The following is a 25,000-nucleotide window of genomic DNA, read 5'->3' on the forward strand; positions in this document are numbered from 1 at the left end:
CACACGCGAAACCATTAAGAAAACACACAATTTCTTCTATAAAATATTTCAAATATTGAATTTTGTGGGAAAGAAATAACAGAACAACGCAACGACAAAAAAAAATAAATATATCGAGAGAGCGAAAATTCTCTCGAAAATTGATCGTCCCACAACAATATTGCACGGAAAATTAAGATTTTTCTCAGAAATTCTCTGAAAATTCCTCATCGCACTCTATTTTTGACGGAGGAATTCTCAACTCGCAAGAAATATTTATTGTGTGATGATATGCGCATCATCACCTCAATAATTTAACATTTTCGAGCCTCGCGTTCCGAGAAATCGCCCAAAAGTGTCAAAACGTCACATTTTTAGTGCAATTAAACTTGAAAATCCTAAAAAATCACCGAATTCGGGAAAATTTCATCGACATTCGACGAATTTTGTGCTGGAAACATCAAATTCGTGTCTCGAATGAGATCGTCTTAGAGTGGGTCCGTTACTCAACGAGCAGCTTTTCACATCGAAATTTGTCTCGCAACACGTTCCTACCTAGCGCCACACACAATTTCACACAGAAAATCGTGCTCTGAGAATTTTCACACGGAGAAAAGTCACGGGAGAGACGCCACGAAACCACGAACGATATCGGTCGATCGCGTACTGCGGGAGCGACAGTTGTTACTCTGAAGCGCTAGATTCCTGTCAAACGACGCGTCGCCAAAGCAAAAAAAAAACTGTAACTCGGAAATTCGCATGAAAAAGTGATAAAAATTGCATTTCAAGGTGATAATTTTGCATTTTTTTTTCCAGTCGGAGATTTTAGCGGAGAAGTGACAAACTGTCATGATTTAAAAAAAAATTAAAAAATAAAATAATTGTGTTAATAGTTACTGACTCGCCTACTCTCCGTACTCATTTGTGGATTTTTCGGGAATTTCATTCAAAACAAACGATAAAAAGTGAAACGAAGACCAATAAAAGTCACAAAAATATTGAAAATATCAATCAACGCACACGCTAATTGTGTCTGGAAACCCAAAAAAAAAAAAAGAAAAAAAATTTTTTCGTGAAAATGACATCGAATTGTTGCAGCTGCAGACTCAAAAGTGATCAGTAAAGTGTGAGTTTTTCCAATTTTTTTCTTTAAATTTTCGTCCAGAATGTTTATTCTGTGAGGCAAGCTTACATAATTTTTTTAACAAAGCAAAAAAAAAAAAAAATTAAATTAAAATTCCAGCGCGAGAACCACATCAAAATATAAACAAATCTGCTTCTATTTATTGTTGCGCGTACGAAAAATTTTCTCGTGATCTGTTTGAACAATAAGCGAATGTTGTGCGCGCCAGCAAGATCAATAAAAAATATCGATAAATTGTTGTTATTGGAGCGATTTTATGTTACAATCGTCGTCACTTTGTTGCGGTTGTCTAGTCTGTATTTTACGATCGACAGTAAAAAAATAAACGAGATCGAAAAGGATTTTACCAAAAAAATTGCTTTAAAGTATTTTTAATTTTTTTCTTAATTTTATATGATTTTTTTTTTATTTTTAAAAAAGGAAAAAAATATTTTATTTCGAGAAATTGCATTAAAATTAATAAATTTTCATTTTTTTTCCTCAAAAGCTCTTAAAAAAATTTAGGATCATCGAAAAAAATTTTAAAATAAAATATTTATAAAATAGTTTATTTAATTTTAATTCAATTGAAATAATTTTAATTAAAATAATTTTTAAATTGTATTTTAATTAATTTAAAGTTTTTTAATTAATTTAAATTTATTTTAATTTTAAATAAATTAATTATTTTTTTTTTATTTAATTTTTTTCGATTTATTTTATTTTAAAAATTTTATTAAAAAATTATGATTTTTCATGAATTTTTTTTATTTATTTTTTTGAGTGAAATTTTTTTTATAGTTTGTTTTAAATTTTTTGTGAAAATTTTTACTTTTTTACAAATTATTGAATCCTTACAATTTTTTACTGATTATAAAAAATATTTTTGTTAAAGAAAAATAAAATTTTAAAAATTTTCGAAATTTTTTCCATGAAAATCTTATGATATAAATTATGGAATCGTCCATAAAAGTCACTTTTACTAAAAAAAAAAAGAAAAATCCGTTCTTCCAGGTGAATTCGTTTCGCATAATTACTTTTTAACAACTTCCGCCCGCAAAATCAACGTGCTGATGGACAATGATGAATCACACGCGCACCTCTCATAAATCACAAAAATTTTATAGGAGGCGACACTTGCTTTCACTTTTGTTTTTTTTACGATTTCTTGCGTCAAAATATTAAAAAAAAACTCGCAAGTAACCCTTTTTCGAGCGAATTTTATCTGTCCAATTTATGTGTAGCGAGAGAAAATCTTTGGCAATCTTGATGCGTGCTGTAATTTATTTATAACAGACGCATGGATGTTTTTTTCTTCGTCTTCTTACATTCTGATAAATACTGAATGAAAACAAAAAAAAAAAAAATCGGTCGTGGGTCTCAAAATGATGTGAAAAAATAAAATTTGTAAAAAAATGGATTGATCCAAAAATTCACACACATCATAAGAAGAGTAACATAAAGATTAAAATTTATAAACTGAAACTCTCTTATTTATTTATTATCTCGTGTGTAAATTTAATTATAAATAAATAAATAATTTTTTGTTTTACTTACGATTTTTTTTCGGATGATGAACTGTCCAAAGCAGGAAAAAAATTGCGAAAATTATGATTTCGACAAAGCCTGAAATTTAAAAAAAAATTAATTGAATAATTTTTTAAATTATTTTGTATTAATTTTTTTTTTATCAAAATTCGAAAAATTTCTTTATCATTTAATTTTTTTAATCAAAGTCACGTCTTTTTTTTAAATCCTAAATAAATATTGATTTATTCTCAAAATAATTTTTTTTCTCAAAAAAAAAAATAATAATAATATTATTTCTTGTCTTAAATATTGGTAGAATATTAAAATTAAAAAAAAATAATTAATTTAAAAAAAACATCGAATTTTCAAATTATTCTCTACCAAAAAAAAAATTGTTTTTTTAATTTCAAAAAAATTATTTTTTTATTTCTTTAATTTTTTTTATACTTGCCTTATTTTGAAATTTTTAAAGTTTATGTGAAAAAATGTTTAGTATCAAAAATTATAAAAATTGCACATTTAACATATTTAACACATTTTGCACAAATTCTCATTTAATTTTTTTTAAACACATTTTAATGTACATATTTTTTTCCGAACCACACATAGAATATTTAATCATTTCTGGAGTTTTATTATTTTTGTTGCTTTAATTCTCAAAAGCAAAAATTGTAAAAGAGCCATTCAAGTGCCTGTCAAAAAAAATGTTAAAATTTCCTTTTTTAATTTTTACGTGATTATCTTCTAAATATATTTCAAATCCTTGTTCGAAAAATTTTTTTGCTGACAATACGTTATAAAATGAATTTGGTAAAAATAAAACGTCTCCTAAATTAACTTCACCATTATTCAAACTCATAAGTTTAATAACTCCGGTTTTTTTGCATTTTAGCTGCATCGTTTCACTAATGGAAAACACGAAATCAACATTTTCGTGCCAAAAGAAAAATCTTGAATCGTTGACTATGTGATTCTTTAAATTAAAATCTAAAAGGAAAATTGTGTGTTGTTGAAGTTGCTCTGCCATTTTAACCACTTGTTGCTAGAGACTCCAATCCCGGTTCCGGGACTCCCGGGTACCCGGTTCTGAGGAAAGAACCGATACCCGGTTCTTTCGAAAGAACCGTCCCGGGAATTTTTAAAGTGCTTTTTTTCAAAAATAACCATCAAATTTAACTCGTAATTATGATTTTTTTTGAAAATTTATTACTTTTTGGCCTTTACTTCGACATATCATTAAAAACTTCTATTTTTATTTGTTTATTTTTATTTTTTTTTAAATCCTTTTCAGTTATTTCCTTATCCAGCACTTCTGATTACTTTTTACTAAATGTCAATTGCATTAAAAGTGTCTCAAAAATAATATTGTAAAAATAAATTTGTTAAATCTTTAAAATTATAAGCTTCATAGGACAGAACTCTTTCCAAGATTTTTCAATTTTAATATTCATGAGTAAAAAAATCACAAAAATCGACTATTTACCACATTTTTACTATGTATAAATTAATTTAAAAAATTTAAAAAAGCATTTAAAATATCGTTTTAGACAAATTTTTATCGTAAAATTAAAGTTTTAATAATAAAAAAATAACCTAAATAGTCAATATTTGGGTATCGCCTTCGACAAATAATTGATAAATGTTTCAAAAAAAAAATTTTGCTCTTTGAATTTAATCATTTTTAGGTCTCGGAACCGGAACCGGGTACCCGGTTCTTCCCAATTCCCGTCCCGAGAACCGCCTTCAGAAAATACCCGGGAAATTGGAGTCTCTACTTGTTGCTCCTTCGACGTTTAACTGAAAACTAAATTATTTGTCACTTGATTTTATGATGCGCTCTGACCTGCGTGAATTTGCTGCTGATTAACAATACATTAAGAGGATTAGTTTGCTTCATCGAGCTTTTCAATTGTCAATTTCTGTGAGACAATGACTCAATTTTGAAAGCAAAACCACATACATGCATGAATTTTGTCCGATAAGGATTTCCCATATACAAACATCTTGCGTTACTGAATTTCCTTTTCACAGAATCAAATATTTTACTTTCAAGCAGGTATTTATTGCAACATTTTGTCATCAGTTTTGCATGCACATTCAAAATAAATGAAAGCTTGAAAAATAAATACTAGTCACTTTGGTGTTGATTGATTTATTGTAAGCAGATTGCATTTGATGCAATATGTCACACACGGAAAACTCATTACTCTATGGACGAAAAATGGATCAGATTTACTCCTTGGGTTTCAAATTGACCTTGAGGGATCAATTTGTTCCGTTAAGAGTTCAATCTGATCTTTTAAAGGATCATGCTGATCCCTTTGATCTGCAGATCACCCAAAAAACGATCTATTCAAGAGATCATTTTTGATCCCTTATGAGATCAACTTGAGAGTTTGACCTCTTAAGGGATCAAAATGATCTCTAGAAGGAATCAATTTTGGTCTGCAATGACCAAATCGAAAGAGGATCAGCTTGATCTTTTAAGAGATCAGATTGAACTCTTAACGGAACCAATTGATCCCTCAAGGTCAATTTGAAACCCGAGGAGTAAATCTGACCCATTTTTCGCGGTCAAATCATCTCTTAAAGCGATCGGGGGATCTGCAGGTTGATCACTTAAGGGATCAAAATGATCTCTTAAAGCGATCATTTTTTGAGTGATCTGCAGATCATCTCAAAACGGTATCAGATCCAACTCCTAACGGATAAAATTGATCTCTTAAGACATCAATTTGACTCCTAATGGGTCAACCCGATCCCTTTCGCTCATAGGTTATGTCACTCTTGGAAAATTAATCAATTACTATGGGCGAAAAATGGGTCAAATTGATTCCTCAAGACATCAGGTTGACCCCTCGGGAGTCCCAACGGAATTGACCCCTTAAGTGATTTTTCTGAACCCTTTGTATAGAGGTCAATTTGATTCAAATGGACTCCTTAACAGAACAAGTTGATCCAGAAAATTCGCTTAAGGGGTCAATCTGTACTCTTAAGGAATCAAATTGACCCATTTTTCACCCATAGGGTATCTTTCTTGTGTTGTTTATGTTCCATAAGCTGAAATCTTAAATTGTCAATACTGTTCACTGTGAATTTTGAAGCAAATAAATTAATTTAATTTAATTTAACGAAAACATTCAGAAAAATATTTTTAAAAAATTTATAATTTTCAATATTTAAAATGATAAATTTTCTTGAAAAAAAAATTTTTTTTAAATTTATTCACTTTATTTAAAAAAAAAATTTTTTATTAATTTTCACAGCTTGAACACATGAAAGTCTCATCCAGTCGCTGGCATGATCTTTACTGGAGGTTATGGCAAACGACGAGCCGGCAACGGACAAAATAGTACAAACAGTCAAAGGCATCGACAACCATCGAGGCATCAGGAGGTGAGTTTTCTGTTTAATTTTTATATATTTTATATCAAAAAATTATTTTTAATTTTTTTTAGCGCTCATCCCTCGCAAAACTCCATCAATACTCGTCCTTGGACTCGACATCGCCAACGGCATCATCGTCTAGCGGCGCTCCCGTACACTTTACATACGACAACTATCCTGGATACGGCAGTTATGATTCCAATTATTACAATAGACCGCAAAAGGGGACATCTGCGGCGTCTCACACGCAACTCATACAGAAGACGAGGGCGAAAAATATTACCAAAAGACGTTGTGCGATTAAGATTCAACGGTAATTTTTTTTTTTTAATTTTTTTAATAAAAAATTAATTTTTTATATTTTTTTAGAACTCACGAAAGTAATGGCCATAAATTTATCGCCAAATTCTTTCGACAACCGACGTTTTGTGCATTTTGTAAGGATTTCTTGTGGGGATTCCGGAAACAGGGATATCAGTGTAAAAGTACGAAATTCAATTTTTATTATATTTTTTTGCAAGAAATTTAAATAAAGTTCAATTTTAGCTTGTTTAACAGCTGTTCACAAACGATGCCATGAGAAGCTGTTAGGTCAGTGTTCCGGCTCTAGTTCTAATACAGAAAGTACAAATGTGAGTTTTTTTTCTCGTTGAATTTTAAATAAAATATGAAGATTTTTTAAATTAAAAATTAAAATTAATTTTTAATTAATTTATAAAAATTATTAAAATTAAATTAATTTATTAATTAAATTAAATTTTTTTTTTATTAAAAATTTATTATTATAAATTTATTATTATAAATTTATTAAAAATATTTTTATTTAATTAAAAATCATAATTTTTTAGAAGAATTAAATTTCAAATTAAAATAAATAAATTAACAATTTTTTTTAAATTTAAATAAAATTAAATTTAAAATGTTTATTTTTTTAATTTAATTTTCAATTAATTTTAATTTAATTTTAAATTTTTAATTAATTTAAACTTCTTTTTTATTCATTTTAGTACCTAAGAGAAAGACTTAAAATAGACGTACCGCATAGATTCAGAGTTTATACATTTATGTCTCCAACATTTTGTGATCATTGTGGTTCCTTGCTCTACGGATTTTTTCGTCAGGGACTCAAGTGTGAAGGTAAGTCAGTTCTTCATCTTATGAACAAACGGAAAATGTCGATAGAAATTGGTTCAATTGTCATTTTTTTCCTCGTATTTCACCATATGGAACTTTTCAATATTCATTTTTGCCTAAAATCACTTTAAAAGATATCAAATTCAGACGGTGAGTCATAAAAACTTTTAGAGCAAATTTGTTTTTTTTTTATAAAACGCCATCTATCGCCAAGAATTTAAAAAAGAGTTTTTAATGAAATGCCATCTATCGCCAAGAATTTTAAAAAGCGAAAAAATTTAGCGTTTTTCACGTCCATTGCTTCGAAAAACGTTCATTTCTTGTGAACTTGCCAAGACGAAAAAAAAATGCCGACACCTCCTAAATGTCTAGTCTCTTTTCAAATAACCAAATATTGATCGATAACTTATTTATATCGTCATCAAAGAGCGACATCTATCGTGACCTCGTTCCAACACGTGCGCGATATTTTTTCGCCGGCGCCTAACCCGCAAAAAAAATATTTATTGAACATCAATTAGATGAAGCCAACCCACGATGTGACGACAAAAAATGCAGGCGGTCAGAAAATTTTCGCAAATTTTTGTAAAACGAAAGTGCAAGTGTGTTGTTTCCTCCTTTTTGTGAAAAAAATGCGTTGTTGATGATGTCAGTCATAAATTTTCTCAATGGAAAACGAGATGCACTCGACAACAGCACTGAAAAATTATTTTTTCATGATTTTTTTTTCTAACCCAACTGGAAATTATTTTTTAAAAGAAAATTTTTGATTAATGCACGCGACAAAAAAAACTAGACAACCTACAAGAAATTATAAAAAAAAGAAAACATAAAAAATCTATTAATTTTTGGCTTTTTGCCCTGAATTCAGGTGTTGCCTATTTAAAAATACGAGTAAAAAATTATTATTTTCATGTAAAATGTGGGAAAATTGCATTCTTAATAATAAATGGCAATTAGTTCATTAAATTTATTCACTGCTTTCGAGAATAAAATATTTTTAGCGGCTCGTCTGGAATTGTTTTGCATTTTTTAATTAATTAATTTATTGTTTTTTTTTTCTTATTTTTTTTTTTTAATTTAAAAAAAGAATTTGTGTCAAAATTTCTTCAGATCAAAATATTGAAAAAATTAATTTAAAAATAAAAATAATAAAAATTAAAAATGCCAATAAAATTTAAAATATTTAAAAAAAAATTAAATAATTAATTAATTTATAATAATTTTTATTTAATTTTTTAATTTTTTTTTTATTTAAACTTTTATTTAATTTTTTTAATTAATTTTTTCGAATTTCACATTTAAAAAAAAATCAACTTAATAATTTAAAAAAAATTTCAATTCATAAAAAAATTTTTTTCCTCAACTTTTGACAAGAAATTAGAAAGAAAATTAAAAAAAATTATTTTTTTCTCACAAAATCACAAATTTGGATAAATCCGTTGAGACATCTGGTGAAAACTTGTAAAACGTCCTCCCATTTAACGATTTTCAATTAATACGATGGGCGTTGAATTCGTAAAACAATTAGAAAAACACACATTTTGCATTTAAAATTGCATTTTTATTCGTAAGCAAATTTTGAATTGTGTAAATAATCCAGACAATGAGTCTGACGACATGGTGCGTGTGTCGCTACCTAACAACGATACAAACAACTTTAGTCGGTAAAACTAAAAATAAACGTTCAACATAATTATCGGGGTATTTTTAGCAAGTATTTGTCAACCAACTCAACTTGCCCATTTTTTTTAGACAAAAAATTTACGGTGCGATTTATTTTTAGGTCTTTTACGATTTAATTTAATTTTTTTTTTATTTTTTTTTTTTTTGAGAAAATCTAAGTGCGATGTGTGTTTTTTCGTGTTCTTGCGTGCAAATCTACTTTAAAAAATGTGATTCGTGTGCAATTAATTCTAAAAAAATTCTTGATTATTTCTCGACTTCTATCGCCAGTCGTCTCCATGTCAAATTTCCCCCTTAAAAAAAGTGAATGAACACCCGAACACTCATGTAAACCATGATGCCGGCTGTGGTAAAGAAGCAAATCGCTCGTGCTGGCTGCGGCACGGGAACAAATGCATAAACGCAGGTGTGCAAAATGCGCGCCATCGCTCCAATGCGATAAAGCCACATCGCTGCCGTCGTATTGGGATCCGTGAAAACGTAAAGCAAGCCAATTATGAGGTACGGCAGAATATTTTCCAGGTCGTTACGATGAGCACTGTGTGAAAAAGTGAATTATTTAACGTGGTTTGGAAGGTTAAAGTTTGAATAATTTACCTTCGAGCTCGTTCAACGGCAGGATCGTCTGTTAATACTTGACTTCCGCGAAACATGTTGAGGTCTTCTTTGCTGATTACAACCTGTGCGTTGAAATTATAGGGAATTTTTTAAATCGTACATTGACAGCATTCATGAGAAATTCAGTTGAAAGTAAGAAAAAAATGAATTATTTAGCAAAGTTGATGGGAATCGATAAATGTGTTTATTTTTGCTCGCAGAAGGAATAGAATTTTCCATTTAAAGAAAAAGGTTTAAAAATAAATAATATTTTTTTTTTAATATTTTGAATTAAATTTATTTTTTTTTTTAAATCATATTTGTCAAATAATATTTTTATTTAATTTTTTTTACTTATTTAATTAATTAATTTTAATTATTAATTAATTTTAATTATTTAAATAAATAAATAAACAAATTAATTATTTATTTTTAATTAAATTTATTAATAATTGAATTTAATTTTTTTAAATAATTTTTATTAATTTTAATTTGATTTATTATTTTTTATTTATTTATTTAAGTTTTTTTATATTTAAATTTCTATTTAAATAATTATTTAATTTTTATTTCTTAAAAAAAAATAAAACGAAATTTATATATATTTTTTTTATAAAAATCGTTAATTTCGTTCCATAATTTATTTTTAATTTTTAAATATTTTGATATGAGTAACTCATAAAAATTTTCTTTGAAAAAATAAATAAAATTAAAAAAAAAATAATAATATATTGAAAAATCAAATTTAGGTGATTTAAGTAATTAAATTTTAAAATATTTTTTTTTAATTTTTGTAATTTAAATTAAAATTAAATAATTTTTTTTTCAAAGTTTCTAAATATTTAATTTTCACAAAAATTCTATTCTAAAAAAAATTAAATTAAAATATAAACATAAATTTTAATTAAAATTAAATTACTTCAAAATTTTTAATATTCGTTATTTTGAAAAATAATAATTTTATTTAATTAATTAAATAATTCATTAAATTTTTTTGTAAATATTTCTCATTTTTTTTTATTTTTTCTTAAATAAAAAATTAATTCAATAAAAAAAAAATAAAATTTACCTTATGTCGTGTCCTCTGAATTGCCGTAATAATGGACATAAGAAACATCTTTATCACCAACATTCCTGCCCAAAAAGCGTACGTGCAAAAAGTGTCATTTTTGACACTCAAAAGTTCATAAGTATCCGTATGATTATACATTTTCACTTGAAAAAAATTATATTTTTATTTTTTTTTTAAATTTATATTTTCTCCAACAATTCTTTTCAAACCAATAACTCAGTGACAACTAACTTTATTTTTTTTTTTTATAAGTCCGCCAGTTATCATGGAAATCCTGAATCAATTATTCATGTGTGAAATATGACGATGCACTTTATATGGAAACTTTACTCATTTAGTGCGGAAAAATATAGTTCAAGGTTCTGCAGGAAAAAAAATTATAAAAAATACCTGACGCCTCCATCGTCACATGGTGTCTCCCTTTCAATCGTATTACGCAGCGGATCGTTCCATTGCCAAAAAATAATAATCATGGATATTGCTCGTAAATAATATTGCAATGAGAGATCTATTTTACGGTGAGAATCGGCATAGAAAAAAAATGTTTTTGAGGGAGATTTACGAGTAAATATTATTATATAATTTTTTGTGGGAGAGTCTCTTTTGATGATGATGATGATGATCGTCATGATGATTCTCATTCTCAGTTTTTTTTGTGTGTATGTGGAAAAATTAAAGGAAATTTTTGTGTCGAAAACTTTCGATCTCAGTCGTCGCTCGCAACTCAAACGAAACGGAAGAAAATATTTTTTTTAAATAAAAAAAAATTAAATAAAAAAAAATTAGATAAAAAAAATTAGAGTCGTTGCAAAAGTCAATGATCTTTTTTTTTTAAGAGTGGGTGCAGAAAACTAGGACATTAATTATTTCAAATTGAATGAATTTTACAATTACAGAGAAAAATAGAAATTAATTTGGACACATCGTCAAAATGAGAAGACGAAAAATGTGTGCGACGTAGAAAAAAAAGGTGAAAAAAGTGACAGAACACAATAATTGAGTTGAAAAATATTTGTTGCACAGAACAATAAAATAGCAAGTGAAAGACAAGAAAGAATTTTGTGATCCAAAAATAGTGAAAAAAAATGCCGTTGTACACCGACATGTATTACGGGTACCTGGGCGCGGCGCCAAGTGTCTCAAATCCTTACAGCGTCTCGCTTCCCAGCTCTCATTTCGGCTCGACGCCCATCTCCTCACGTTTAGGCTCTTCATCGTACGCCCGAACAGCCCACAATTTCTACCCGCCGAGCGCCTTAACGAGTCTCAGTAGTTACTCCGCGAGTCGCTACATCCCCAAATTGACGCCGATTTCCGAGTCGCTTGGAAATGCGCGACTCGCAAACCGCTCGCATCACATACGGCGCACCGCTGAACCGCGTCCCATAACCATAAACACATCCGACATCGATGTCTCGGCGAGCAAATATCACGGAAAACGTCGTCCGAGTCACGATGAAACGACGGAAGAACCGTCGGAGACACGACAACAAGGCGCGGATATCGGAGAACGTCAAATGCGCGGAACAATCAGTCGAAATCGAAAAGTTGTGCGTTTGAATACAATTCGAAAGGCTAAAAGTCGCAGTCAGAGCGTTGAACGTTCAAGTTCAAAGAAAAAATCGAACAAAGATGAGAATCCAAAGTCTCCGACATTACAATCAGAAGGTGCTCCGTTAAGTCCCTCGTCATGGCGCGAAAAAATCCCATCCGAACTCTTGAGTTTGCCGAAGAAAACACAACCAGAAAAATCTCCTGGTGAGTTATTCATGGAAAAATTCATCATTCGACATCCTGTTAGACCATCAAAGGCGGAAAAGATACCCGATGAGTCACCAAAACCCGATCCAGTGTTTGTTTTTCCGCCGCAAGCGACAAAAAATCGCCGTACCTCGATCACGTTACAAGGTTTGGAACAACTTCCGACCTTTTCAGACATTTGCCAAGACATTTCTTCGGATAAAATTGACGACGATTTAAATGCAGGCGCATTACGACGTCGCGCTTCGCTCATTCTCGACGAAGAACTCGAACTTTTCAATAATTTGCGGAAACAAGCGCCACAAACTGTTACTTGTGTGCTCGAAAAGGAAATTGCGTCTGATGAGGAAATCGATTCCGAGGGAAATAAACTGAAAAAACCCAAACAAAAAGTCGCGGCGAAAGTCGACATCACAAATGCCACAATAAGTGACATCAAGGAATTTGTCGAGTCGATAAAAGATGAAATTGTTGACACAGCAAAGGCACCGAAAATTAACGTTGTGCTCGAAGCAGTTGAAGAAATTTCGCATGTGCCGATCAAGTTGCCGGGCAAACGGAAAAAAATGAAGTCCCACGAGAATTTGAGGGAGGTTTTGCAGAAAGAGCCCGAAGAACCGGTTAAATTGCGGAAGAAAAGTGTCATGCGGAAGTCCGTGACAAAAGCAAAAGAGGAAAATCGAAAGTCTGACATTGACTTTTGGGGCACAATTGATCGCAGCGAGACTCAAGAGTTTCAAATACGCGCCGCAAATGTATGGCAACGCTTTCAAAGATGCCCAAGTCAGGAATGGGTGATCGATGTCGACGCAAAAAGCTCGAAAGATGAGGCAGTGTCTTCGGAAATGACGAAAATTGAAGAAAAATCAGAGGAAAAATCAAACGTTGAACCAAAATTAACAAGTTCTAAAAGTGCGGGCACTTTAGAAGAGAAAAAACAAGAAAAATTATTGGAAAAAGCAAAGACAAAAAGCATGGAAACGACCAAAAAAGAGGAAAAATTAATACAAAAGACAAAAATTGAACCAAAATTATCAAGTTCTAAAAGCGCTGGAACCGTAGAAGAGAGAAAACAAGAAAAATCTGTAGAAAAATCAAAAACGATGAGCAACTTGGAGCAAAAAGTTGCGGAAACAAGTTATACCGCAGCTCTCATGAAGGATCAAAATGCAACTGAAACAACAAAAAAAGACGAAAAAGCTCTTAAAAAATCAAAAAGTAACGAAATTAGTGAAAAACTCAACGAAAAGCCTCTTAAACAATCAAAAAGTAACAAAATTAGTGAAAAGCTCAACGAAAAGCCCCTTAAACAATCAAAAAGTGGAGAAGTTAGTAAAAAAATTGACGAAAAATTGCTCAAAAAATCAAAAAGTAACGAAATTAGTAAAATGCTCAAAGAAAAATCCCTCACAGAATCAAAAAGTAGCGAAATTATTGAAAAAACTGACGAAAGAGCTCTTAAACAATCAAAAAGTGCGGAAATCAATAAGAAACTCGAAGAAAAATCAGAAAATGAACCCAAATCTCCTCCGCCAAAGAAAGAGAAACATCCAATCGCACTTTTAAAACAAAAACTCGAGGTACAAAGAGCTCGTAGCGAGGAACCGACAAAAGTTTTGAAGCTTCCCAATGAAAAACCCACACCCAAAAGGGCAATTTCCTGCGAAAAAGCCGAAAAAGAAGAAAAAACTGTGGATGCACCAAAGAAATATCCCCTCGTGACAAATTCAAAACCTGTTGTTGCTCAAAATGCCGTTCAAAGTGTCGTCGAAGAAGAGGTAAAAGTTGAAAAAATCAAACCGAAATTGGGTTTGAGTAAAGTCAAGTCAGTGAAGGATATTTCGACGAAGCCAAAAATCATCAAAGAGGACTTTAACATGGGCAAGACGAAACGCGCCAAGTCACAACCGCTCGAAAAGTTGTTGGAAACGTCGTCACCGGTCGACGACGACGTGCATAAAAAACTACAAACTAGACCGACATCAACGAAAAAACTAACGACCGATGCAGCGACGACGAAAAAAGTATGCGATGCTGAGATAAAAATAGAAACTGGGAAAAAAGCCAAGTCACCTGAGACTGTTGTGGTGTGTGCGCACGCGAGTAAGAAAGATGCTGCTACGGCTGCTGATACGTTATCGTCGTTATCTGTCAAAAGTCCGCAAATTGTCGTTGCGCGAGATAGTGCAGATAAAAGTAGTGCAGCCTTGCGGAAAGACACTCATTTCGAGAAAGGCAAGGCAATCGCCATGACCAACGTGAAGGATGCGGAACAGCAACAACAACAACAACAACAAACGTCGATCGCAGCAGAAGGAACGGCAGCTGCCGGCATCGATGTGGTTGTGAATAATAAAAATTGCGATGCCGATGATGCATCGAGCGTTGCCGTGATAAATTGCGATGATAATAGTGCGATGGCGAAAAGTGAAGCACAAGACATTGGTACTATTTTGGTCGACACACAAAATGCTCTAGAGAAGTTTCCTACGTACGATAACCTGACAGAGTTGGCAGTAGAGCGTGATCAGTTGAACGATCAACTTGATAGCAAAGCTGAAAAAGCAGCAGAAGACGTAACAGAAGACAATTGTACTCTACGTAGTTCAAAAGAGGCCGGTAAACCGCATCTACTTGACGAAGACGAGGAGCAAGAATTGCCGCAAGAAGAAGCAAAAATCCCAGAAATAAGTGAGTCAAATACTGAAGAAACGTCTTTCAGCACTACCTCCGATTGCAGTGCTACCGAAGATTGGTCCTCAGAAGAATCAGAAGACGAAAAGGAGAAACAACGGCTAAAGGCACGCGAAAATCTCTTACTTTTACTCAGAATGGCACGTAATGACGAGACTCCCGTGACGCCCGCCAAACCTGCGGCGCCTCAGAAAAAGATGATCCTCGACTTGGACACGATGAAAAAATGCTATGCCAAGGAGGAAAAAGCCGTCATTACGCTCGTGGCAAAGCCGAAGCCCCTGTGGAAGTACGTGCGTCGCAATAAGCCGCACAAACGCAGGAATCGCAAATTGCTGGAAAAGGCGAAGGAACTTGAGCGTCTCGAACGCGAACAAGCCGGCGAGACATCAGAGCATGGCGATCCAACGGTAACGCATTCAGACGATTCGCAGGCGAGCGATGCAAATTCCAGTACAAAAAATTCAAAATCGAGTGCCAGCAGCGATTACACTGAATACTATGACTTTTCATTTCCATACTACGTTAAAGACGAAGACAACAATTTGCTTGTGAACAGTAGACTGAGTCAGAGAAGTATCGATTCCGGCATTGGCGGGGGATCATCTGAAGCTTCATCCAGCTTAAAGGATCCTACTGGTGAGTTTTTTCCTCTATTTTTCTTTGCTTTTTTTTTTGACAATCTACCAGGCGTCACGTCAAAATCGCGTCATTTTCGAGAATAAATTTCACATTTGTCGACAATAAAAAAAAACACGTGTCCAAACTCATCTACCCTGAAAAGATAATAAAATAAAAAAAATTATATAAAAATATTACTTAACGAACGACGAACAATGTTGGCGCGCCACGTATGAGGAACAAATCATTCGAATGTCAAGTTCATCAAAAAAAAAAAAAAAAAATTGATCGTCTTTGTATTTCGATTGATTTAAAATTTTGTTTTTAAATTCTCGTAAAAATCAAAACATACTTGACCGTACTAATTTTTTTTTCTGTTCGAGTTTGATCGCATTTTAACAAGATTTCTTTTAAAAAAATCTAGAGTTTCATGATTTTAAAAAAATCGAAATGATTTATTTTTGCCTTACTCAAGATCGTATCAAATTTTATTTTCAACTATTTTTTTTTAATTTATAATTAATTTTTTTTAATTAATTTAATTTATTTTTTTTTAAATTAATTTAATTTAATTTTTTAAAAATTATTTCAATTTATTTAATTTTAATTAATTTTTATTTTTTCTTTGACTAAATAAAAAATTAAATATATTTTTTTAATTAAAATAAATTTAAATATTTTTTTTATAATTTTTATTTAATTATTATTTATTTTTTTATTTAAATAAAATAAAATTTTCGTTGACTTAAAATAATTTTTTAATTTAATTTTTAGATTATTTAATATTTTATTATTTTAAATAATTTTTTTTTTTTTTAAATTTAAATTTTTTTTAATTTTAATAATTTTTTGAATCATCTCAATTTTGAGTTTTCTCAATGAAATTTATTTTTTTTTTTAATTACAAAAAGTAACCTCAGACAGACAAACATATTTTTTTCCTTGTTTTGAAATGCGATTAAAAACAATAAAGCTCTCTCACTTTTTTCTCATTAGAGCAAAATTTTACCGAAAAACAGACAAACTTTTTGGGGGACAAATGTTTTGACTACAAATCAAAATAGAAAATGAGCAAATTTGCGTTCAGATCTGAAAAAATGCCAGTAATAATAAAGCACGGCAATAGTTTAGATTCGTTTTTCGCGTGCAAAAAAAAAATGAATCGACAAGGCGCAGTGAGAGGCAAAGGAGCCAAGGGAAAAGTGCATACCTACCTTGGACAAGCCAAATTCAAGCCGCCACCTGACTACGTTCCGATTCATGGAAAGTACAACAAAAAAAGTAGAAAAATATTTGAATTGAGTGAAATTAATTCTTTGTTGTGTCGATTCTCGAGTCAGCCAACAAGTCAAGTGCCAAAATTAGATTTCCAATTATAAATTTCTCCGTTGTTCGCTCTCTCTCTCTCTCTTTCTAAGACGTCGTCGGTCGACGACAAGAACGCGTGTGTGTTACCGTAATTTTTCTTGCTAATTATTTATATTTAAATAATTTCGTCAAAAGAAATGGACAGACAGATTTGCGTCATTTTAAGATCGATGCTCGATTCACACGAGAAGAAAAAATCGTAAAAAGTGAAATTTGCTAAAAAAAATATTTTTTTATGATTCTTTGAATTTTTTCTAATTATTTCGTTTTTCTCACAAGTTTTAATAGTTTTATGATTTTTTTTAATTTTTATCGAATTTTTTCTCAATTATTTTTAATTTAATTAATTTAATTTAATTTTTTTGCATAAAGTTTTATTTTTTTTAATTTTCTCAAATTTAATAATTAATTTTTTTTTTATTTAATTTCTCAAAAATTTCACGAATAATTATTTTAAAATTAATTTGAATTTTCTAATTTGAAGATTTTTAAAAAAATATTTAAAATATTCAAAACATTTAATATTATTGGCATCGAATTTAAATCGAATTTTAATTTAAAAAAAAAGAATTTTTCATAAAAAGTTTTAAAAAACTCGAAAAAAATCGAAAATTTCAAAAAAATTAAAGAGAATTATAATTTTTTTTGAAATTTTCGATTTTTTTCGAGTTTTTTTTTAAATTTTTATGAAAAATTCTTTTTTTTTTTTAAATTAATTTAGATTTTTTTTTTATTTTTCCGAATTTAAATTCAATGCCAATAATATTAAATGTTTTGAAATTTTTAAATATTTTTTTTAAAATCTTTTTTAAATTTGTAATTTTTTTTTTCCAAATATCCAACATGACGGAAAAATATCTAAAAATTTTATTGGCATAAAATCTGATTTTTTTTAAATTTTTTTTTTTCATGCTCGTCAAATGAAAAACAGTTGTCGGAATTAAATTTGATCACCTTTTCATGATCTTTTTTTTTTGTTTATTTATTTCATGAGAAAAAAATTTTTGCTATTGGTTAAATATTTTTACGAAAAAAAAAAATTGAAATCTGTTCTCAATAAATTGATTAATGAACATTTTCTGCCGAATTTTTTTTTTTTTCAAAAAACAGTTCGGCATAGATTTCGAGAGAAAATCGAAAGATGTAAAAACAAACAAAGTAAAATTGTTGTACCGCCAAATGTACTCACCTACTAACATTGAACTTGAACTAAAATTAAAATAAAACGAGATATTGTCGCAAAATGATTTCGTACAAATTTAAATTCGTAAAATGTGTCATGATATACACAAAGTGACGGAACATCACACGCGAAATTCGAGAGAAAGGTAGATAGAGTGATAGAGAGACATGTTGACGTGCGCAATATGAAGAGTGTCTTTGTCTCTGCTTGTATTCCAAACGTTAATGATAAAAATCTACATTGGCAACAAATATTCATTCGAAATATTTTTATCGTGTGTCTTCTAATCTAAGATGACCTTCGTTCGAAAAATTTTATTTATTTTTTTTTTTGGGCCATGCAAAAATCTTTCACGTTATGACATTTCATTGCATTGCAAAAAAAAATAAATAAAAATAAATAAATAAAAGGCGAGATGATGGATGAATCAACGCCGAGGCGACCCTAAACTAAATACTTGCGGAAGGTGAAAAAATCTTTTTTTATTAGATTAAAATTGGTCAAGATCTTCTCAACAATTTTTTCGTTGTTGTTGTTGTTGTCATGATATCACAGTTTATTATTTTCGCTTGAAAAATTCCTTCTTGCGAAACGTTTGTGAAAAATGCCAAAAAATAATATTTTCTTTCATATTCTAGATTTTTTAAAAAATAATTTTTTGAGCTAAAAATGCTGCAAATTCCTGAAATTTCGGTCACACTTGCGACAAAGCTGTCTCTTGGCGAATATTATTGTTGTTAATGCAAGTTTTCTGCTCGAAAATTGTCGCTAAACGATCATGCAGATGCAATTTTTTGCGTTTTTGTGCGTTAATGGAACACAAAAGCGCAATTAACGTCGTCGCTGACACGCTTAAGATCAATAAAATCGGCAGCTGTGGCAAACTTGTGTCTTTTTCTGATGTTTCGACGTCATTTTCACACCAATATGCCCATGTGTCGTTGAAATTCCGAGGATTTGCGGCAAAATCTGGCGGTTGGTTGCGATACGGCAGTGCACTTTGTCGATATTTCTCGAGATTCGCAAGGAGTTTGGTCAATATCTTGTTTTCACTTGCAGCGAGATTGCGAGTTTCGCATGGATCTTCAAGGATGTTGAACAAACATGGGCTCTCGAGCGGATTACAAGGCGTTATGTCGGTGTGACATTCAATTTTTTTCAGTTTTTCGAAAGAAATTTCGTGTTTTGAGGACATTGATTGATGAACGAGTGACGTGCGAACGAGATTTTGGTAGAAAGTAGTGTTCATTTTCGCATTTTCTTCGATAAAGTTGCCAAGCCAACCGTCGTAGATGCCATTTGAGGTTGATCCAACGACAATTTTCCATCCGTTTTGCATGTAAGCGGCGTAATCTGCGTCAATGTTGTAGAGCATGTCTCTGCGAATGCCAAATTTTTCGCTTGAAATTGTTGAAAGGGCTTGCCATTGATCGACGCCATCAATTTCTCGCATGAAAGAACCGAGTTTGATACCGGCTGCAGTAGCAAATGTCGGTAAAATGTCACTAACGTGCATGAAATGGTCGAAAACACGACGATTTGCCAGTTTTGAATGCCACAGGACGGCGGGGACGCGTGATCCTCCTTCCCATGGTGAATTTTTTTGCTACAAAAAAATATTTTATTTAATTAAAATAATTAATTTAAATGGAAAAATTTAATATTTTTAATTTAAAATAATTTAATTTAAATATTTAATTATAAAAAATTAAATATTTTTTTAATTTTTAATATTAAATAATTTTTTTAATAAAATTAATAAATTAATTTTAAAAAATTAAATAATAATTTTTTAAATTATTTACTTTTAATTATTTTTTAAAAACTTAAAAATTGAATTATTTTAATTTGATTTTTTTTTTAACATTTTTATATAAATTATTTAATTTTTTATTTCATTAAAAAAAAAAAAGATTGAAATATTTTAAATATAATCTAAAAAATAATTAATTTAATTCAATTAAAATATTTTATTTTTTTTTTTTTTTGAAAAATTGAATATTTAATTATAATTTTAATAAAAAATAAAATAAAATAAAATAAAAAAAAATAAAATAAAATAAGTAAAAAAATTAAAAAATAAATAAAGCTAATTTATTTAAATAAATAAAATAATTGTCAAAAGAAATAATGAAAAAAAAAAAATTTTTTTTTAAGAAGAAAATTTTCTTTCAAAGAACAAAAATTGTTTAAATTAAAAAAAAATTAAATAATTTATTTAAAAAAATCCCAAAAACTTTTTATTAAAATTATTTTTTTTAATTTTTTTAATTGAATTTTTGATTTTTTAAATTTGTCAAAAAACAAAAAATTAAAAAAAAAATTTTAAAATTTTTTATTAATTTCTTACCCCTCTCAATGGATGATTTGAGCCCTTATTCGCATGCAAACCAATCGTCGGAGCTCCATTATCCGAATAAAAGAGAATTATCGTGTTATCAAGCATTCCTTTCACCTTCAATGCTTGCACAATTTCACCCACACCATCATCTAAAACCGAAACCATCGCCGCCAAGTGTCGCCTTTGCTCATCTTTGATGTAACTAAACCGTTTCAACTTCTCTTCCGGAGCTTCCAGCGGCTTCGCGGCATTTCCTGCATGCGGCGCCAAATGATTCAGCATCAAAAACAACGGATTCTCCCCATTATGCATGTCAATTACGCGAATTGTCTCCTTCGTAAAGAGCTCCGTGGCATATGTCCCATTCGTTTCGTACGAAATCTCGTAATCGCGCCTCATGTCATAACCGGGCGTGTAATTTGCGCGATCATGCTTGAACAACATATGGTTGTAATAGCCAATAAAGGGTCCCAAATACCCGAAAAACGAGTCAAAACCCCGCTCGTTTGGCGTAAATTCCTTTTTGAAGAAGCCCAAGTGCCATTTTCCGACGAGATGTGTCGCGTAACCGGCTTCTTGGAAGATTTCCGGCATAATTTTGTCGTCCGGGCTCAAGCCCCATGGCTCATCGGAGTCAATAACCCAATGTTGCATACCGACATGCGTCGGATATTTGCCAGTGAAGATGGAGGCACGTGATGGTGTGCACATGGGCGGTACATAGAAGCGATTTAGGGCGATTCCGTGCATTGCGAGTGCGTCAATATTTGGTGTTGGTACTTCGCTGCCGTGCAAACTGATGTCATGGAAACCCATGTCGTCTGCCATGATGATTACGATGTTGGGACGTTCCCGAGATGCGGTCAGCGAAAGTAATTGTTGCAAAAATACAAAAATTGCTAAAAAGTCCTTCATGTCGTTTGTTTTTGTTTACACTTTTTTTTTTCGTTAAAATAATTTGCGAAACACGATTTTTCGAGCAAAATGTCGCGCGACCATGCCGTACGAAAGCTCGATGTTGACTAAACACAACTTTTGCGTTGAAAAAATATTACAAGCACATGACGACGGCAATGACAACGTACGAACACCCGATACGGAAGCTGACTAAATTTAACACTCTTTGAACATGGATCGCTGCTGTTCATTCATAAAATGAGTGTGAAACGTATTTTTCCATACAAATCTCATCAAACTGGAATCAAACTGATACTATAAAAAGATTTTTATCACAACTCTAATAACCCTCTTGGATTTTAGACGATTTTTTATTGATCCGAGAATATCATCGAAAATCCTCTCCTTGACACAAAAAAAATTTATTTATCAAAAAATTGATTGAAACTTCAAGCAACTCAAGTGTCTACGTGATTTAATGAATTACCTAATGTAATTTTTATTTTGCAAAGTGTTTATCTCGGGATTGCAAAATATGGTAATACTTTCGAAAAATTACCTGCATACGCCTTGAACTATTTGAAAATAATTTGAAAAAGGTAAATACTTACAAACAGGAATTAAACCTGTCAATCAAAAAAAAATATTCAACTTTATTACACAACGGTTAATTTTTTTCAAAACAACGTTGCGTACCTAATTTACTTATGAATAATATTTTTTTTTAGGAATTGTAAAATAATACAAAAATGTATAAATATTCTAAGAATAGTAAATTTTTTTGAATTATTTAATTTTCATTGACAAAATTTTTTTTTTTTAATTTGCTGAATATTACGAAATTTGCTGAATTGTGATTTAACATTCAGCTAAGAGCAAAATCTGAATCAAAAATTGCTCAATTGTTTGATAATTAGCTAAAAAGTTGCGAAGTCAAAAATATTTTTTATAAAATTTGCTGAATTATTTAAAATTATTAAAGTTTAAAATAAAATTAAAAATTATTTGAAATTCAGTTAAAAAGTTTTTAAAATTTTGCTGAATTTCAGCTAAAACATAAAGAAACTACTCAAAATTTTATTAATCTTTTGCTGAAAACAAATAATATTTGCTGATTTAGCTGAAAAGTTATGAACATAAAAATTTAAAAATAATCTTGCTGAATTTTACAAATTTAGTTACAGAGTCACAAAATTGCTTCAAAATTTATTATTTTTTTTGCTGAAGTCAAATCAAAATTTGCTAAAAAGTTGTGAAACTAAAAATGAGAAGCTGAAATTTGCGAAATTTGCTGAATATCTCGAAATTTGCTGAAAATTTCGAAATTTGCTGAATATTTCGAAATTTGCTGAATATTGCGAAATTTGCTGAATATCTCGAAATTTGCTGAATATCTCGAAATTTGCTGAATATCTCGAAATTTTGCTGAACTATTTTAACTAAATTAGTAAATAACTTCAATAATTTATTAATATTGTTGCTAAATTCAAATCAAAATTTGCTAAAAAGTTTTGAAACTAAAAGAGAGAAGCTAAAATTTGCTGAATATTGCGAAATTTGCTGAATATTGCGAAATTTGCTGAATATCTCGAAATTTGCTGAATATTGCGAAATTTGCTGAATATGGCGAAATTTGCTGACTTAGCTGAGATTGCAATTTTAATTTATTTATCAGTTAAGTTTGCTGAACAACACCAATTAACATACAGAAAAGTGGTTTGAAGCAAATTTTTAATCGTTCGTGATCATTTCATTTTTATCGATTATAGACGTGTGCCATTACTAAACTTGTTTGATTTTATTGATTTGCGATAATTAAAAAAATGTGTCGCATTTTATTTTTTTTAAATTTAATGCAAGAACTTCTACCAAAATAAAGTCATTAAAAAGTCGATGGCTGCAATAAAATTGATCACAAGTTTTGATAAAAAATTATTTGCAACAAAAAAACTTATATTTCCCAAACAAATCTTTTGAACTTAAAAACGCAATTAAAAATAAAAAAATTAAAAAAATAAAAACAAACAAAAAAAAAACATTTTTAAAAACAAGGAAAAAATTTTTCAAACTATTTTAAGCCGCAAATGTACTTGAATTGCAATTAAATATTTTTTGCCAAAAATACTACGTTTTACGAAAATAGCATAATTTTTACATTTATTATTACATCAAAGTTATTCTTAGCGTCGACTATGTCTCAGCTGACTCGTTGCTTGTCAAGAGATTTATTATTACTACAATTTTTGTTGAATAAATTAATATTGATTAATTTGTCGATGTGTCTGGTTGGGAATTTTGTTGGCATCATTTTGATGAAAGAAAGTACGATGCGGAAAATTATTATTTATTATTTTTTTTGGGCGAAACGACTTGCAGCGACGGCAATTAGCGAACAATTTTGAACCAATTTTCTATCGAGTTTTCTGCACTTTTTTTTCCTCTACGACAAAAGACTAAAAATAAACATTTCAACAGATTGTGATGTAAGTTGCCATAAGAAATGCGAGAAACTTGCTGCCAATTTGTGTGGAGTTAATCAGAAATTGATTGTGGAGGCTCTGTCATCGGTGGGTGCTTCGTTGAACAACAACAGCACAAATAACGCGGATGGAAGTAGCAACAACAACTCATCATCATCATCATCGACCGCCCAATTGTCATATCAGAAAAATAGCTTAATTCACGGTATTAGTGACATAGGTATTTGTAGTTTTCATTTTTCATTTAATTTTTTTTTTTTTGACTTCGGGACTCGACTTTTGACAAAGTACCAGACTGTGAACACGACTTGAATCATGACTTGAATGGACGTCATTTTTTCATTCTAGTCTCTCATCTCGTCATTTTTTCTCTTGAATTGGCTAAAATTGATTTCACGCCTGGTACTTTGTCAAATTGTTCCTTTAAAAAAATATTTATTAACTAAAAAATTTCTAATTAATTAAACATTAATTTAATTAGAGATTTTTTTTCGAAATTATTTTAAATAATTTTTAAAAATTATTTCTTAAATAGAAAAATAATTTAATTTATTTTTAAAAATTAATTCTTGAATAAAAAAATAATTTAATTTATTTTTAAAAATTAATTCTTGAATAAAAAAATAATTTAATTAATTTTTAAAAATTAATTCTTGAATAGAAAATAAATTTAATTAATTTTGAAAATTATTTCTTGAATGGAAAAATAATTTAATTTATTTTTGAAAATTAATTCTTGAATAGAAAAATAATTTAATTAATTTTTAAAAATTAATTCTTGAATAGAAAATAAATTTAATTAATTTTTAAAAATTATTTCTTGAATAGAAAAATAATTTAATTAATTTTTAAAAATTAATTCTTGAATAGAAAAATAATTTAATTAATTTTTAAAAATTAATTCTTGAATAAAAAAATAATTTAATTAATTTTTAAAAATTAATCCTTGAATAAAAAAATAATTTAATTTATTTTTAAAAATTAATTCTTGAATAGAAAAATAATTTAATTTATTTTTAAAAATTAATTCTTGAATAGAAAAATAATTTAATTTATTTTTAAAAATTAATTCTTGAATAAAAAAATAATTTAATTAATTTTTAAAAATTAATTCTTGAATAGAAAAAAAATTTTATTAATTTTTAAA

At 29.5% G+C, this 25,000-nt stretch overlaps 4 protein-coding genes across 4 annotated transcripts; 2 read left to right on the plus strand and 2 right to left on the minus strand.

The window, feature by feature from the left end:
• Positions 1-5,912: 5,912 nt before the first annotated feature.
• Positions 5,913-7,314, plus strand: LOC134836606 (putative protein kinase C delta type homolog). The gene is made up of 6 exons (XM_063851798.1): positions 5,913-6,028; positions 6,091-6,332; positions 6,389-6,504; positions 6,566-6,651; positions 7,027-7,156; positions 7,301-7,314. Exons 1-6 carry the CDS (start codon positions 5,933-5,935, stop codon positions 7,312-7,314), a joined length of 684 nt encoding a protein of 227 aa, XP_063707868.1. The 5' UTR covers positions 5,913-5,932.
• A 1,435-nt stretch (positions 7,315-8,749) lies between these two features.
• On the minus strand, positions 8,750-10,612 carry LOC134836608 (microsomal glutathione S-transferase 1-like). Its single transcript, XM_063851800.1, has 3 exons — positions 10,506-10,612; positions 9,437-9,519; positions 8,750-9,377 (listed from the first exon to the last, which is right to left on the minus strand). Exons 1-3 carry the CDS (start codon positions 10,566-10,568, stop codon positions 9,134-9,136), a joined length of 390 nt encoding a protein of 129 aa, XP_063707870.1. The 5' UTR covers positions 10,569-10,612; the 3' UTR covers positions 8,750-9,133.
• Positions 10,613-11,593: 981 nt separating this feature from the next.
• Positions 11,594-24,073, plus strand: LOC134836607 (microtubule-associated protein futsch-like; the record flags this gene model as incomplete). Its single annotated transcript, XM_063851799.1, has 2 exons — positions 11,594-15,602; positions 23,849-24,073. Coding segments are annotated over exons 1-2 (4,234 nt in total), but the record flags the coding sequence as incomplete, so codon positions are not given.
• On the minus strand, positions 18,830-21,447 carry LOC134836609 (arylsulfatase B-like). The gene is made up of 2 exons (XM_063851801.1): positions 20,486-21,447; positions 18,830-19,741 (listed from the first exon to the last, which is right to left on the minus strand). The coding sequence occupies exons 1-2, from the start codon at positions 21,389-21,391 to the stop codon at positions 18,830-18,832; spliced, it is 1,818 nt and encodes a 605-aa protein (XP_063707871.1). The 5' UTR covers positions 21,392-21,447.
• Positions 24,074-25,000: the final 927 nt, after the last annotated feature.

Source organism: Culicoides brevitarsis, unplaced genomic scaffold (assembly GCF_036172545.1).
Source record: "Culicoides brevitarsis isolate CSIRO-B50_1 unplaced genomic scaffold, AGI_CSIRO_Cbre_v1 contig_72, whole genome shotgun sequence".
Taxonomy (NCBI): Eukaryota; Metazoa; Arthropoda; class Insecta; order Diptera; family Ceratopogonidae; genus Culicoides; species Culicoides brevitarsis.